This window comes from Pelodiscus sinensis, chromosome 25, assembly GCF_049634645.1.
Source record: "Pelodiscus sinensis isolate JC-2024 chromosome 25, ASM4963464v1, whole genome shotgun sequence".
Lineage (NCBI taxonomy): Eukaryota > Metazoa > Chordata > Testudines > Trionychidae > Pelodiscus > Pelodiscus sinensis.
The window spans coordinates 4,642,059-4,654,754 of NC_134735.1; the positions used below are offsets into that span (position 1 = coordinate 4,642,059).

General features: G+C 58.3%; 1 protein-coding gene across 6 annotated transcripts in view; it reads right to left on the reverse strand.

Annotated features, from left to right (window-relative positions):
- The window catches only part of KCNQ4 (potassium voltage-gated channel subfamily Q member 4), an 86,678-nt gene that overhangs the window by 15,730 nt on the left and 58,252 nt on the right, over positions 1-12,696 (reverse strand). For 3 of the 6 annotated variants that reach the window (XM_075909071.1, XM_075909066.1, XM_075909065.1), the window contains exons 9-10: positions 10,642-10,797; positions 4,742-4,798 (exon numbers count right to left, since the gene is read on the reverse strand). In XM_075909071.1, the coding sequence (XP_075765186.1) occupies positions 4,742-4,798; positions 10,642-10,797 (213 nt within the window). The remainder of the gene's footprint in view (positions 1-4,741; positions 4,799-10,641; positions 10,798-12,696) is intronic. The other 3 variants (XM_075909067.1, XM_075909068.1, XM_075909069.1) reach the window with 2 other exon arrangements.

Here is a 12,696-nt window from a genome sequence, read left to right on the forward strand (position 1 = left end):
AAGCCAGCCGGCGCCATTTTTAAATGCCGGCTAGTTCGGACTGCGTGCCGCGCGGCTACATGCGGCACGGACTAGCTAGTTCGGACTAGGCTTCCATGAGGTGTACAGCTAGTTCGGATAGGAAGCCTAATCCGAACTAGCTAGTTCGTGCCGCGTGTAGCTGCGCGGCACGCAGTCCGAACTAGCCGGCATTTAAAAATGGCGCCGGCCGGCTTCATGCAAATGAAGCCCGGGAAATTCAAATCCCGGGCTTCATTTGCAACTGCATATGACTACATTACACCCCTAATTCGAACTCTTTTGTCCTTAAGTCCTAGCAGTGGTTGGCAGGGAATGGTCTCAATTCCTTAACAAAAAGATCCAGAAAGCAGAGGGCTGGGTCTTTTGGCTGGGCTGCACCGGAAGGAAGGCGTCTGAGACCCCTGGCTTGGAGGGGCAGCTGGAAAAGAGGTTTTAGGGGGAGTTTGACGAGTTTGTGCTGAGGTTTCAGTGTAGAATGAGCCAAGTGCTTTTGTTTCTTTTGATCTGTGACCTGCTTTGCTCGGCCTGTTCTCACTGATTACCACTTACATCCTACGGCTTCCACTTCATAAAATCATTTTTACTTCCCATCAAACCCAGTGTGAACAATTATTACCTGGGAGGGCATCCAGGGTGGGGCTTCTCGGTGGGGGCAGGGACCTCAGCTCGGGGCCTTGGCTGGGGGACCCAGCAGGACCGGGCGGTGAGGAGCCCCAGAGAGCGGGAGCGCGAGTGGTAGTGGCCATGTCAGCACCCCTGGAGGCACCCCCGAGGGGTCGTCTGTGACCGCCTCCCGTCACGCGTTCCCTTTGTGATTCGTTAGCCTAACGATGTCTGGACTGGCCACTAGTCTGGGTGGGTTTCCAGCCCGCAGGGGCATCCAGTGAGGCCAGGAATGGGGCAGTAAAGACCGCAGGGGCGGGGAAGCCAACCAGGCCTCCGTTCAGCAAGGGACTTAAGGACGGGCTGAATCTGAGCCCGGGGCTTGAGCGAGAGGACAGCCGACAGTGCGGAGCCCACGTGGGGGACGTGGGCTGAATGGCAGAAAGGCTCGCGGCGTGGGCTTGTAAGATAAAACCGTCCTCATCACTGGGGAGGGGGAAGAACTCGGAGGGTGGGATTCCCCCCCTCACCCACCCTGCCAGCTGGCCTCCAAGTCCCGGACACAACCGGGGACTTACTGCCCAGGCTGAGAGCCACGGGAAGGCTGCCACACGGGCTGTGGTATGGGACAGGCCTGCCAGGCAGCTGGAAACAGGGCGAGGAGGTGTTTGGATGTGCCGCTTGGGGGGAGCCGGCCTGGCACAGCCACGGAGGGTGCCAACAAAACCCATCTCCCGGTGAGCAACCCGATGTTCCGGCTCCCCGGCGTGCCGAACATCTGCCTCGGCCCCGGATCCCAATTCCATCCGGACCTCAGTGGGGTTGGGAGGACTCCTCATGCAGAGCTTCCACCGAAGCTTGCATCCCTCTCCCACCCGGCGGCCAAGGAAGCTGAGGGGGGCGCCCGCCGGATCCCCGCCCCTGCCGGCATCCTCTGCAGCTCCTGGAAGTCCGGCAGGCTCCGGGGTCCAGCACCTAGAGCCTTTCAGAACTTGGAGAGGCTCCGGCACAGCTCCGAGGTTGGGGGCGGAGCAAGAGAGCTGGAGACACGACGTTCTAGAAGGTCTCACCGGGCCGGAGCCCTCCCGGCTCTAGAACGTCTTTTCCCCCACCCGCCCAAACCTGTCCGGGTTCCGCCATCGCGCCGCAGGCCGGTCCCCCGCATGCCAGCAAGCACGACCGCCACATACCATGCAAACATGGAGCAGAGCCCTACAGCCCATGATCACTACAGAACAGGAGGGGCGGGGCCCGGCGGTTTGTCATCAGCGATCGGTTCGGTCTCTCGATCGGCCCTTTCGCTGTGGAGAGAATAACACGACCATTTCCGCCTCGGTCTCTTTCGAACGGGCTTGAGCCAGAGCTGGGGAGGGAGGGGGGAACCCCTCGGACATCCCTGAACCCCAGAACACTTGGGAGCTTGGCCCGCTGCAAGCCACTCGAAAAAACATGTTCAGGGTTTCATCCAGATTGAGGTGGGGGTGATGGGGCCTGATCTTTCTTGGGGAAAACAGCCCCCCCCCCCCGCAAAAACAAAAACGTTTGCAACATTCACAGCCCCTGTGCCCTCCCCTAGTGCTGTTCCTCTGGGGATCTCAAAGCACTCTGCTGAGAATTTAACCTCATCCCTCCCCTGGGAGGGAGGGAGAATTTATTACAGATGGAGAAACTGAGGCACGGAGCCATGAAACAGCCCTGGTCACAGTTGCAGAACAAACCAGGGCTGGGAATAGAACCCAGGTGGCCTGACCTGCTCTTCACTCCGCTGTCTGCCGGTCAGTTCTGCTCCGCACCCCGAGATCGGCTTGATCCCCAGACAGGAACCTGGATCAAACAGGGGGCGGAGCAGAACTGACCGGGCGGAGCAGAACTCTCTCATCCGTGTGTGGCAGGCGATGCGCTAATCTTCCAGATGGCATCTCCCGCCCCCTCACTCAAGGTGTGGGATTCCCACTGGCGAGGGCATGAGGCCAGGCAACCCAGGGAGCGGAGCCCCTCTCCAGAGCCAGGAGAACTCACTGCACATACAGGGAGAAGCCAGCTCAGGGGACGACCCTGTATACTTGGACTACACCAGATAAGAACGGCCACACTGGGTCAGACCAAAGGTCCATCCAGCCCAGTATCCTGTCTGCCGACAGCGGCCAATTCCAGCTGCCCCAGAGGGAGTGAGCAGAACAGGTAATGATCAAGCCATCTCTCTCCTGCCATCCATCGCCACCCTCTGACACACAGAGGCTGGGGACACCATTCCTTACCCATCCTGGGTAATAGCCATTGATGGACTTAATGAATGTATCTAGTTCTCTTTTAAACCCTGTGATAGTCCTAACCTTCCCACCCTCCTCAGGCAAGGAGTTCCACAAGTTGACTGTGCGCTGTGTGACGAAGAACGTCCTTGTATTTGTTTAAAACCTGCTGCCCATTCATTTCATTTGGTGGCCCCTAGTTCTTCTACTAGTTATTATCTCAGACTAGACTCTGACCCAACTGGAGAAGCCGCCTCTCCAGGGGTGAAAGGAACTTCACATTTTCACTTGCACCCCCGAGCCCTGCCGTCTCTTTCCCTAGCTCCCTTGCTGGCTTTTGCGCCGCTCAGCCAGCTCTTGCCGGAGCCGAGCACCACGGCATGCCTGCTTCCTTCCCCCTCTGCGCCCCTCTTTACGGATTGCTGGGCAGGTTGGTTTGCTGCACGGAGAAGTTCTGGGGGTTCCTCCTTCCCCTACAAACTGCATGTAGTTCCCTTTGCTGGCGCTGTATCCACCAAACCTCTGTTCTTCCAACAAACGTGGGAAGGGGGCCGATTCTTGGCCTAGCACCGGCTGGGGGGCTTTGCTCAGACCGCCATGGGACATGACAGCCACGCTCTTTGGGCCACAGACTGGGAATTGGCTCCTAACACTGGGGGGAAGGATAGACACTGGGGTTCATACCCCCGCTCTGCGGAGCCTAAAACCTCACCAGCACGGCTGGCCCCATGCAGCGGAACTCCAGAGATTTGGAAATGGGGTTTCATCTCAAAGCAGGACGAGGCGCTGGGCTCTCGGAATGTTTCCGAGAAAACGTTCCAAAAAAGTTTTGTCCCCCCGCCCCACCCACGGGACAATGCTTTGTTGCCACTTCCTCGTGTTGCCTTTTATGTCCCGTCATCAGGTATGACCACAAAACGGCGTCGATGGAAACGAAAGGGCTGGAGAGCTGCTGAAAGGTCACCCCGTCAATAGCGCTCTCGCAAAGCGGTTTGGCACCGCTGACCTGGCGTTTTCCGATGGAAACCGATTCCATTGGACGATTTCCCACGGGCGGAGCGTCTCAGCAACTGTTTTCTCATCTGCGAGGGGGCGTTATGTGAGGCGGGAGGCAGAAGTAGAATTCAAGGGGCTGTAGGAGAGGGGCAGACTGCAGACAGCGGGGGAGGAAAGGCGACGGGTTCTCGTTCCCCCCCCACCAAGCAGTTGAACGAAGCGATCTACAAGAGCTCAGAGTCATTCCAGAAATGGTTTGTATTCAAGCACCCCCAGCACCACTGCGGGGTAAATTTCCCGTGCAGCGTTTCATGGGGCGATGGGCAAAGATGGAGAACCAACACAGAGCAGGGCTCGGGATTTGCAGAACTTCCTCCGGCAGGTTTTGCTCTTTTGCAGAACAAAACCCCCAAGTGGTTGGGCTGCCGGTCCAGGTTTTATCCACGCACCCAAGCGTTATCATTGGGGTCGGATACACACCTGTGCAGCGCTTCTCGGCTCATCCACTATCATGATGCCGGCGAGCGCCATCCTCATTTCACAGATGGGGAAACTGAGGCACGGGGAGGCAGGGTCACATCAGAGCCAGCCCTGCACTCTGATCACTAGACTACCAGCCTCATGATTAATGCTGCATGTCTTGGTCCATCTCTACCCATCCGCCGAATTCCCCCATCGCTCTGCAGCGGAGGATGCACCGGTTTCTATGCAGGAGAGCAGGCATGTCTCCATTATTGCAAGGCAGGGACGGTCCTCATGCACACGCCCAGCTATCCGCTGCATTCCACCCGGGCTCTGCCCCCAAAGCAAAAAGTGCCCGCAAGACCTGGCCCCCCGACGAGTCGTGGGAAGCATATCCAAGCACGCGATACCTCTGTTTCCAGCTGGCAGGAATCCGAAAGAAATTCCGCTTACTGCTAAAGAGCTGGCTGGAGAGTTGGGAATAAAAGATACAGAAGAAAAGAAAGAGAAAGTGAATGAGACAAAAGTGGCGTGGGAGGAGGGGCGTGGCCTCAGAGCCCGGCTCTGCTGTGGCGTGGCGCACGGGCATGGGTATCGCCTCCTGTTGGTTGGGAAAAGGAAAGCAGCGTCCAGCGAGAAACAGCCCCTGGTGGTAGAGCCACCACTGCATGGTCTAGCCAGAAGACTGCAAAAGGCAAGGCTAGAACCTGCGCGTCCCGTTCCGTGAGGGCTCGCGTGGATAAGAAGAGCGTTACAAGCGTGCTCTGCCCAGGAGAGAGGGCTGTGTGTGTGGAAGGAGAGCGTTAGCAGAGACGTGGCACCCCTGACTACCTGGTAGAGTTTGCTTGTCCAAAGCCCAGGCAGACAGATTCTCCCATGCAGCTCTTTCCACGGAATGTGTCCATGTGGTGGCAGCGGTGGGCTGCGAGCCCAAGAGCGGGTGCCAGCTGTGGAACGCCACTTCTCACCCTGTGCGAGGCCACGTGGAGACCTCTGGCAAACCACCCAACCTGCAAACGCCATGACCCCGAGGTGTTTGGGGCAGGCGTTGCCCCCACTGGTGACTGCTCCAAGGAGAGGTAACAGGCTTTCCCTCCTATCTTACCCTGAAGGAGGCATCCTGGCTGTTACCTAGATTTTATTTCAAGCCAAGATTTTACTCATCGAGTCGAGTGAGAAGGGTGCACCAGGAAGGCTCTTGAGTACGATTTGGAAGCAGCTAAACTGCACCTGCTGCACGAGAGAGGCAAGGAACACAAAGCACTGTCATTTGTGTAGGTCCTACATAAACAACCACCTTTCTCTCTCAGGAAGGGAGGGGTCAAATGTCTTCGTGCCAGAGCTCTCTGCAAAAACAGGTCGTTAGATGGATATTAAATACAAATGTTTTGAATTTGAGCCCCCCCTCCCACTTACTACCTCCTGGCTACTCTTGCAGTCTGAAGACAGACCCAATTTCTGATCACAAGCCACTTGGCAGCATTGCGGTCCACGCCACGCGGGTTATTTCCCACCTGTCCCCTGACGTGGGTTCCCGGGCCCCGAATGCATTTCCTGGAGCAGCGGCCGAAAGCGGGAAAACCTCCTGGGGGCACCTACCGTCTGAGGACGCTTTGGGTGGGGAAAAGCCAATACAGGCACTGTGGCTTTGAGGGGAAGGTTACCTGAGACGTAAACACTTGTGGGGTGGCGCGTCCTCCTCTTTCCAGCTTCCGGGAATGAATGGGGATGCAAGAGACATGGCAGGGAGGTGGGGAGTAGAGGGGGGGGGGGAAGAGAAAAAGAAGATGGTAATGCATGAGAGGTGATGTTAGCACAGAGTGATCACGGGTCCAGATGGGGGGTACCCAAACCCTTCCAACAGCCTCTCACTTTAAGGCCCAGTCCCACTGGGGGCTGAGATTCCAGTGCCGGCAGACTTCCAGATCCCTGTGGCATGGCCTGGGCCCCACAACTGGGGCAGGCCCTGCAGCACTGGTGTGAGGCGATGGAGCAGGGTTATTCTCCTCTCAGCACCCGTGGGGTGAGCAGCAATTGACCCTCCTGTGCGGGAATTGGAAGCTAATTGTGGACCCCCGAGTGCCCCTCTTGGGGCTTTTAATTCTGCAGCCTCCTCATGGGAGCACAGTGCGCACATCTGGCGCATGGCCTCCCGGGAAGCAGGCCTGGGGTGGTGTTGAAAGGCATCTTCTCTGGGTGACAGCCAGGACCAGGAGAGCGACTTCTGCCCTTGCCCCAGGGCGCAGGGAGCCGGCTCCATGGGAACAGGAACGGACGCGCAGCATCTCCAGAGACGTGCAAGGGGAGCTCTGACCAAACCGAGTTCACGTTCGCCGCGTGTTCCCACCCCTTTGCACCCCAAGATCGCAACACGCATCACAGATACTGTGGGCAACGTCATTCCCTCCGTTTTCCAGATGGGGAAACTGAGGCTGGTTCTCAGTTCCAACCCCTGCCGTGGGCTCTAACCACACCCGGCTGCCTCCCAGCCGCCTTCCCTGGAGGAAAAAGCCAGTTCTTTGCCGTCGGCTCCGAATCACAGGCTGCTACTCCAGTCGGAACCACCAGGGGGCGAGTGAGTTCTTTTCGCGCTCTTCCAACCACTGCAAAGCCCCGGGGTCATCACGTCACTCTGGGTATGTCTACACTAGCCTCCTAGTTCGAACTATGGGGCTAGTGTAGACATACCCTCTGAGGGCCCGATTCGGCATTTGCCGCGTGCTCGCGTCAGGAATGCAGGATCGGGCCCATCCGTCCAGGCTATTTCTCTCCTTGGGGGACTTTTTATGAGAAAGATCCGTTAGCGTTTTCCCCAGTTCGGAGCGGGAGGGCAGGTTATCAGGCGGAGCCCGGCTAGGCACGGCTCCCCAGCCCTCTGCCGACGCCGTGCCTGGGGAGTAGCAGAAGGCGAATCAGAGCCTGGGGATTATGGCTCACAGGAGAAACCAGATTGGAGAGAATGGAGCCCATATTCCCCGGGCATGGAAGGCAGGAGGGGAGGAACGGAAGCGAAACGGTCCCTTGCCCCCGCTAGCCCTAAGGAAAACCAAAGCAGTCCGGAGCTGGCGTCTCTGTTGAACTGGTTCACCGCCGCTCCTCCGAGACCCATGAGTCCCTCTGGGACGTTGTAGGGCAGGGCAGGAGGGGCACTTTCCCCCATCCAGCACACACGTCCGCCAACGGGCCGCACCCAAGAACGGGCTGGGATTTCCCAGGTGGGTTGACGCATCCCTGGGGTCAACAGAATCGTAGCCTGGCTGCTGAGCAGCCAAAATAATGCTCCGCTCTGCTCCTGGTGCGTTCTCTCCCGCTGGCCACGTTGCTTCTCCCCTCGCCCGGGAGAATGTTCCCCTAGAATGGCCATATCAGGGGGGTTTCTTCCAGCTTCTTTACCGGCAGCGTGGAAGGAAAGTCTGCCGGACAATGCTCCACCCGCCAGTCTGTTCATTCGGTCTCATCCCAGCCCGGGACTCTTCAGCGCTGGTATTTACTAGTGACGACCGGGGACGTGTCAGTGGCTCGTCTGGGAGCCTGGGGGCCACCTAGCTAGGCCCCCCCCACAAATGCACAGGTCTCCGAGGTTAGCTGGATTCCACTTCATGCCTCTTGCAGTGTGAGGAGCCTTCCCCGCTCTCCGGATCCCCCATCGCGCTCCCGGTGGGCGCACCCCTGCTGTGCACCCCGACACGCTGGCTTTAGGCTCATCCCACAGCCCCGCGCCTAACCACCGCGCTTTCTAGAGACAAGCGCCTGCCTCGTGCAGCCAAAGGAAAAAGGCCTGGAGAAGCCCCTTCCCCTGACGGTCAGCTGGAGTGGGGGAAGAGAGCTAGGAGAGGCCCTCCCGGCCTGTCCTCCAGCTGGTGTCTCTGGAGGAGCAATGTGGGCTAAGCTGCGTGGCTGCACGGCCCTGCAGCTGCTTAATGAGCCCAGCCTAGGGGCTCGGGGCTGCCTGGCTGAGGGAGGGGCCCTTCTCCATCAGTGACAGCAGCAGCCAGCTGGGATACGGCCCCTCCCTACCAGCTGGGAGAGACTCGCTGCTCTGCCCTCAGCAGGGAGCTGCTGCCATTGCTGAGGGAGACGTGACTTCCCCCCCCCCAGCCAGGCAGGTCCGTGTGCGGCAGCCGTGAGCCCTTGGGCGGGGCTCGTTAAGCAGCTGTGGGCCCGTGCGGCTGTGCAGCTGAGTGGGAGCCTTGCTAAGGAGGCCCCCTTCTCCTCGGTCGCCCGGAGCCGCTGGCCATCACAGCTAGCTGCCTCTTACCCGGCCGCGCCGGCTTTAGCACCCTCCTGCTGCTTCTGGCCCTCCACCGAGGGGCTGTGGCGACATCGCAAACTATGCGTAGCCCTAATAATCCCGTATCGCTTTTCACCGGGGGCTCTCAGAATCTTGCACTGTGTTTTATCCACGCTGCACCGCTGGGGGAGAGTCCGTCCTCCATTTTGCAGATGGGAAACTGAGGCACGGAGTAGCGACGTGGCTTGCCCAAGATCACACAGCAAGCCTGAGCCAGAGCAGGGACTTGACCCAGGTCTGCCAAGCCCTTCTCTAACCGCTGCACTCTACTGAGAGTTTCGGACGCACGGTTCCACTTTGCAGCAGGCCTGCCCGTGGTACCCGTCACTAGAAGCCTCTCTGAGGAGAGGCTAAAGAGATGTTTGAAAAGGAAACAAGCAAGAGGAGATGCGTGAGGGGTAAAGAGAGTTCAGGACAGTATAGTGCAGAAGACAGTCGAAATTAGCCTCTCCCATAATGCCTGGGCAGAGCAGCGCTCAGCGACACGAGGAGGCCTGGGGAACTCACTGCCACAAGACGCCTTTGAGACACATTCCGCCGGAAAATTCAAACTAGAATCGGGAATGTCAACGCATCAGATCGCTGGCGAGGAGTCAAGTAGGAGAGAGCCCTTCCTTTCCCTGACTTCAGGGCTTTGCCAGCTCAGCGGGCAGCTCGGGAGAAATTTCCCAGCCAGATAATATTGCATGATTAGGGGCGCGCTGCAGAATTAGATGCACATGGAGCCTTTTGCTTTTTCATCTGCAGCACCAGGCGCTGGCCACGGGCAAGGGAGCGGCCGGCCCGTCAGTCTGGTGCGCTGTGTTGGCACCTACGCCCCAGCTGACTCCAGGAATCGGACCGTGCGTATTGCACATTTCATTTCTACGCATGCTCAGGTCACTCATTGAAAACTTCCCGCGCACTGAGACCGCTCCCTAGCGAGGTGCACGTGGCAGGTGTGACCCGGATGATCCAGCGCTTCGTGGGCTGCCCACATGGCGTGAGGCTGCTGCTTGAACAGGCGAGCCCACGCTAGTGCGCCCTGCGCCGGCAAGCGTACAGACAGCAGGGTCAGTGCAGGAACGCAGCTCGAGCCCCCGGGCTCCGTGGCGGGTTTCGGTGGGTCTACCCGAGCGGCAATCACAGCAGTGTAGACGTATCCTAGGCGCAGCGGAGGACAGGTTCAACCTTTCTAAACCAGGACTCTCTAAACCAGGAGCCCGGGACGTAGCCGTGGGGCTGCCCGGTGGGGCTGGGAAGCCCCGTGGCAGTGGCAGATATAGGGCAGGGCGAGCAGGGCGACCGCCCCGGGCCCCGCACTTCACGAAGCCTCGCGCATGTGCCGTGTCAAAAGGGGGGGCCCCGTGAAATTGCGCTGCCCTGGGCCCCACAAAATCCTCATCCACCCCTGCCCGGTGGGGTCAAAGCAGCAGGGCTAGTGGTAGGGAAGGAAGCCAGCCGGGAGACCAGTGGCTGGGCCAGGTGGCAGGGGGGCCAGAAATGGCCCCAGGTCTGGCAAAATCCCTCATCCAGGACCAGTCAGGTCCTGAGGGCACCAGACCAGGGAGGTTCAACCTGTAGAGGGAATGCTACTTGGATTGGGTGATTCAAATCCTGCTACCTGGGGCATTCGATTGGGATTCCAGATTCCGCCGTGGGTGCTGGAGAGACCCTAGAAACACAGAACACAGCCAGGTGGGTTAGGGGTTAGTTATCCGTGCACGAGCACGTGCAAACACTCGTGCATGAGTCGTCCGCGGGGATGGAACCTGCACCTTTGGATCTGAAACGCACAAGTCTCTACGGCCGGCACTAAATGACTAGAGCCATCAGCTAGGAGTCAACAGGAGGCAGACACCTCTACACACGGTCCAGCTATGAGGGGAAGGCCAGGAGCCAGCAGGGCGTGCACCAACACCAACACGGACAGAAGCCGAACATACTCAGGAGACAGCCGAGCAGCGCTGGCGGCACGCACACGCACAAGGCAGGAGGGACAAAGGACACACCAAGGAGCAGTAACTGGGGACTCCCTACCTTTCCCCGGAGCAAAACGCCGGGGCGACGGTTTTCGGGCCAGAGGTGAAGGACTGATATGGTGGCGGGGCTCCGTCGGGCAATCGTTTCACCTCTGAGTTCCTAACTCCTCCGTTGCGGACGCGATGCAAATGCTCAAACATAAGGACCAGCTCTCTGGGGGTGGGTTCAAATAAAAACAGGGAGAAATTAAACCTTCCCAGGCCAAAAGAAAGCAAAGCCACGTACATGAACAAAGCAGGGACCCACGCAGGCGTACATCAAAAAATGCCCAGATTTTAAAGACAGATTCTGAGCAGCTTCCATCAGGCGACCCTGGGCCAGCTCGTGATGCTCAGGGAAGGATCTCAGCTTTCATGGTTTTAAAATAATGAAGCCGGTAGCCTCATGGTTGTGTAGGTATCCTTCAAAGTGCGACAGGAAAGAACGCCTCTGCCTGAATCTACAGACAGCCTGAAACAATCACTTGGAGAGAGCGTCCCATTGAGCCCAATGCAGTGTTTACTCTGAAGCCTAGTGATGGCCGTTTGAATGTCAAGTCTGTTAAGTGTCTCGCAAGAAAGAAGAGGAATGAAGATTTTCACAATCTACAGTGGGGTAGGGGACCTTTTTTGGGTCAGGGGCCACTGACCCACAGATAAATCAGTCAGGGGCCACACACAAAAAACCCCCTCACTGACATTCTCTTTGCATACCAGAACCTAGGGGGGGCCAGGCTAATAGATTTTGTGTGCTCCAGCCTCGTGGTGGGACAGCGGGGGGTGGGAGGCTGGAGTGCCAACGCAGGCTCCCCAATGCATGGGGGGCCTTGAGCCTCGGGGGCTGGATCCAGGCAAGCTGGGGGCTGCATTCGGCCCCTGGGCCAGAGGTTCCCCTCCCCCGATCTACAGTGAGGGGTGTCCCACGTTGGTGTCATGAGCGGGCAGAGCTTGGGAAAGTGCCACCGTGTTTTCAGGCAGTTCTATCACTGGGATTGCTTACAGAAAGCAGTAGGACGGGGCCGAACCCGGTGGTGGAGTCAGCAGATGCCGCTCCTATTGATGTCAGCGGGAAGGCTGAATCCACTGACAAGACTGAATTTGGGCTTGTACAGGGTTCCCTGTAATCTGAGCACTGGGGCGGCTGCCTAAGAGAGATTCAAGTGCCCCCAGCTGATTGGCAGAGTGCCCACAGCAGCCGGCATGTGTGTCTATTGGTGGTGCACATCTGCACGTGTGTTGGTGCACATCACAACATTTATTCCGCACATGGGTGGCAAAAATGAGAGGGAACATTGGTCCTGCATATTGCTTTCACCTCCTTGCTTGCAAAGGCCACCAGCCTCCACCACGGAGACAGTGGGGAGAAGCAAATCTCTGAACAGCGATACAAGCGAGACCCTGGCATGTGGTTCACATGGCGCCTCTGAGAAGACCCTTCGCACGTAGATGTGCATGGTGCAATGAAACCACCCGGGCCAGGTGCACCTCTGAGAAGACCCTTCGCACGTAGATGTGCATGGTGCAATGAAACCACCCGGGCCAGGTGCACCTCTGAGAAGACCCTTCGCACGTAGATGTGCATGGTGCAATGAAACCAACCGGGCCAGGTGCACCTCTGAGAAGACCCTTCGCACGTAGATGTGCATGGTGCAATGAAACCAACCAGGCCAGGTGCACCTCTGAGAAGACCCTTCGCACGTAGATGTGCATGGTGCAATGAAACCAACTGGGTCAGGTGCACCTCTGAGAAGACCCTTCGCACGTAGATGTGCATGGTGCAATGAAACCACCCGGGCCAGGTGCACCTCTGAGAAGACCCTTCGCACGTAGATGTGCATGGTGCAATGAAACCACTCGGGCCAGGTGCACCTCTGAGAAGACCCTTCGCACGTAGATGTGAATGGTGCAATGAAACCAGCCGGGCCAGGTGCACCTCTGAGAAGACCCTTCGCACGTAGATGTGCATGGTGCAATGAAACCACTCGGGCCAGGTGCACCTCTGAGAAGACCCTTCGCACGTAGATGTGCATGGTGCAATGAAACCACTCGGGCCAGGTGCACCTCTGAGACGACC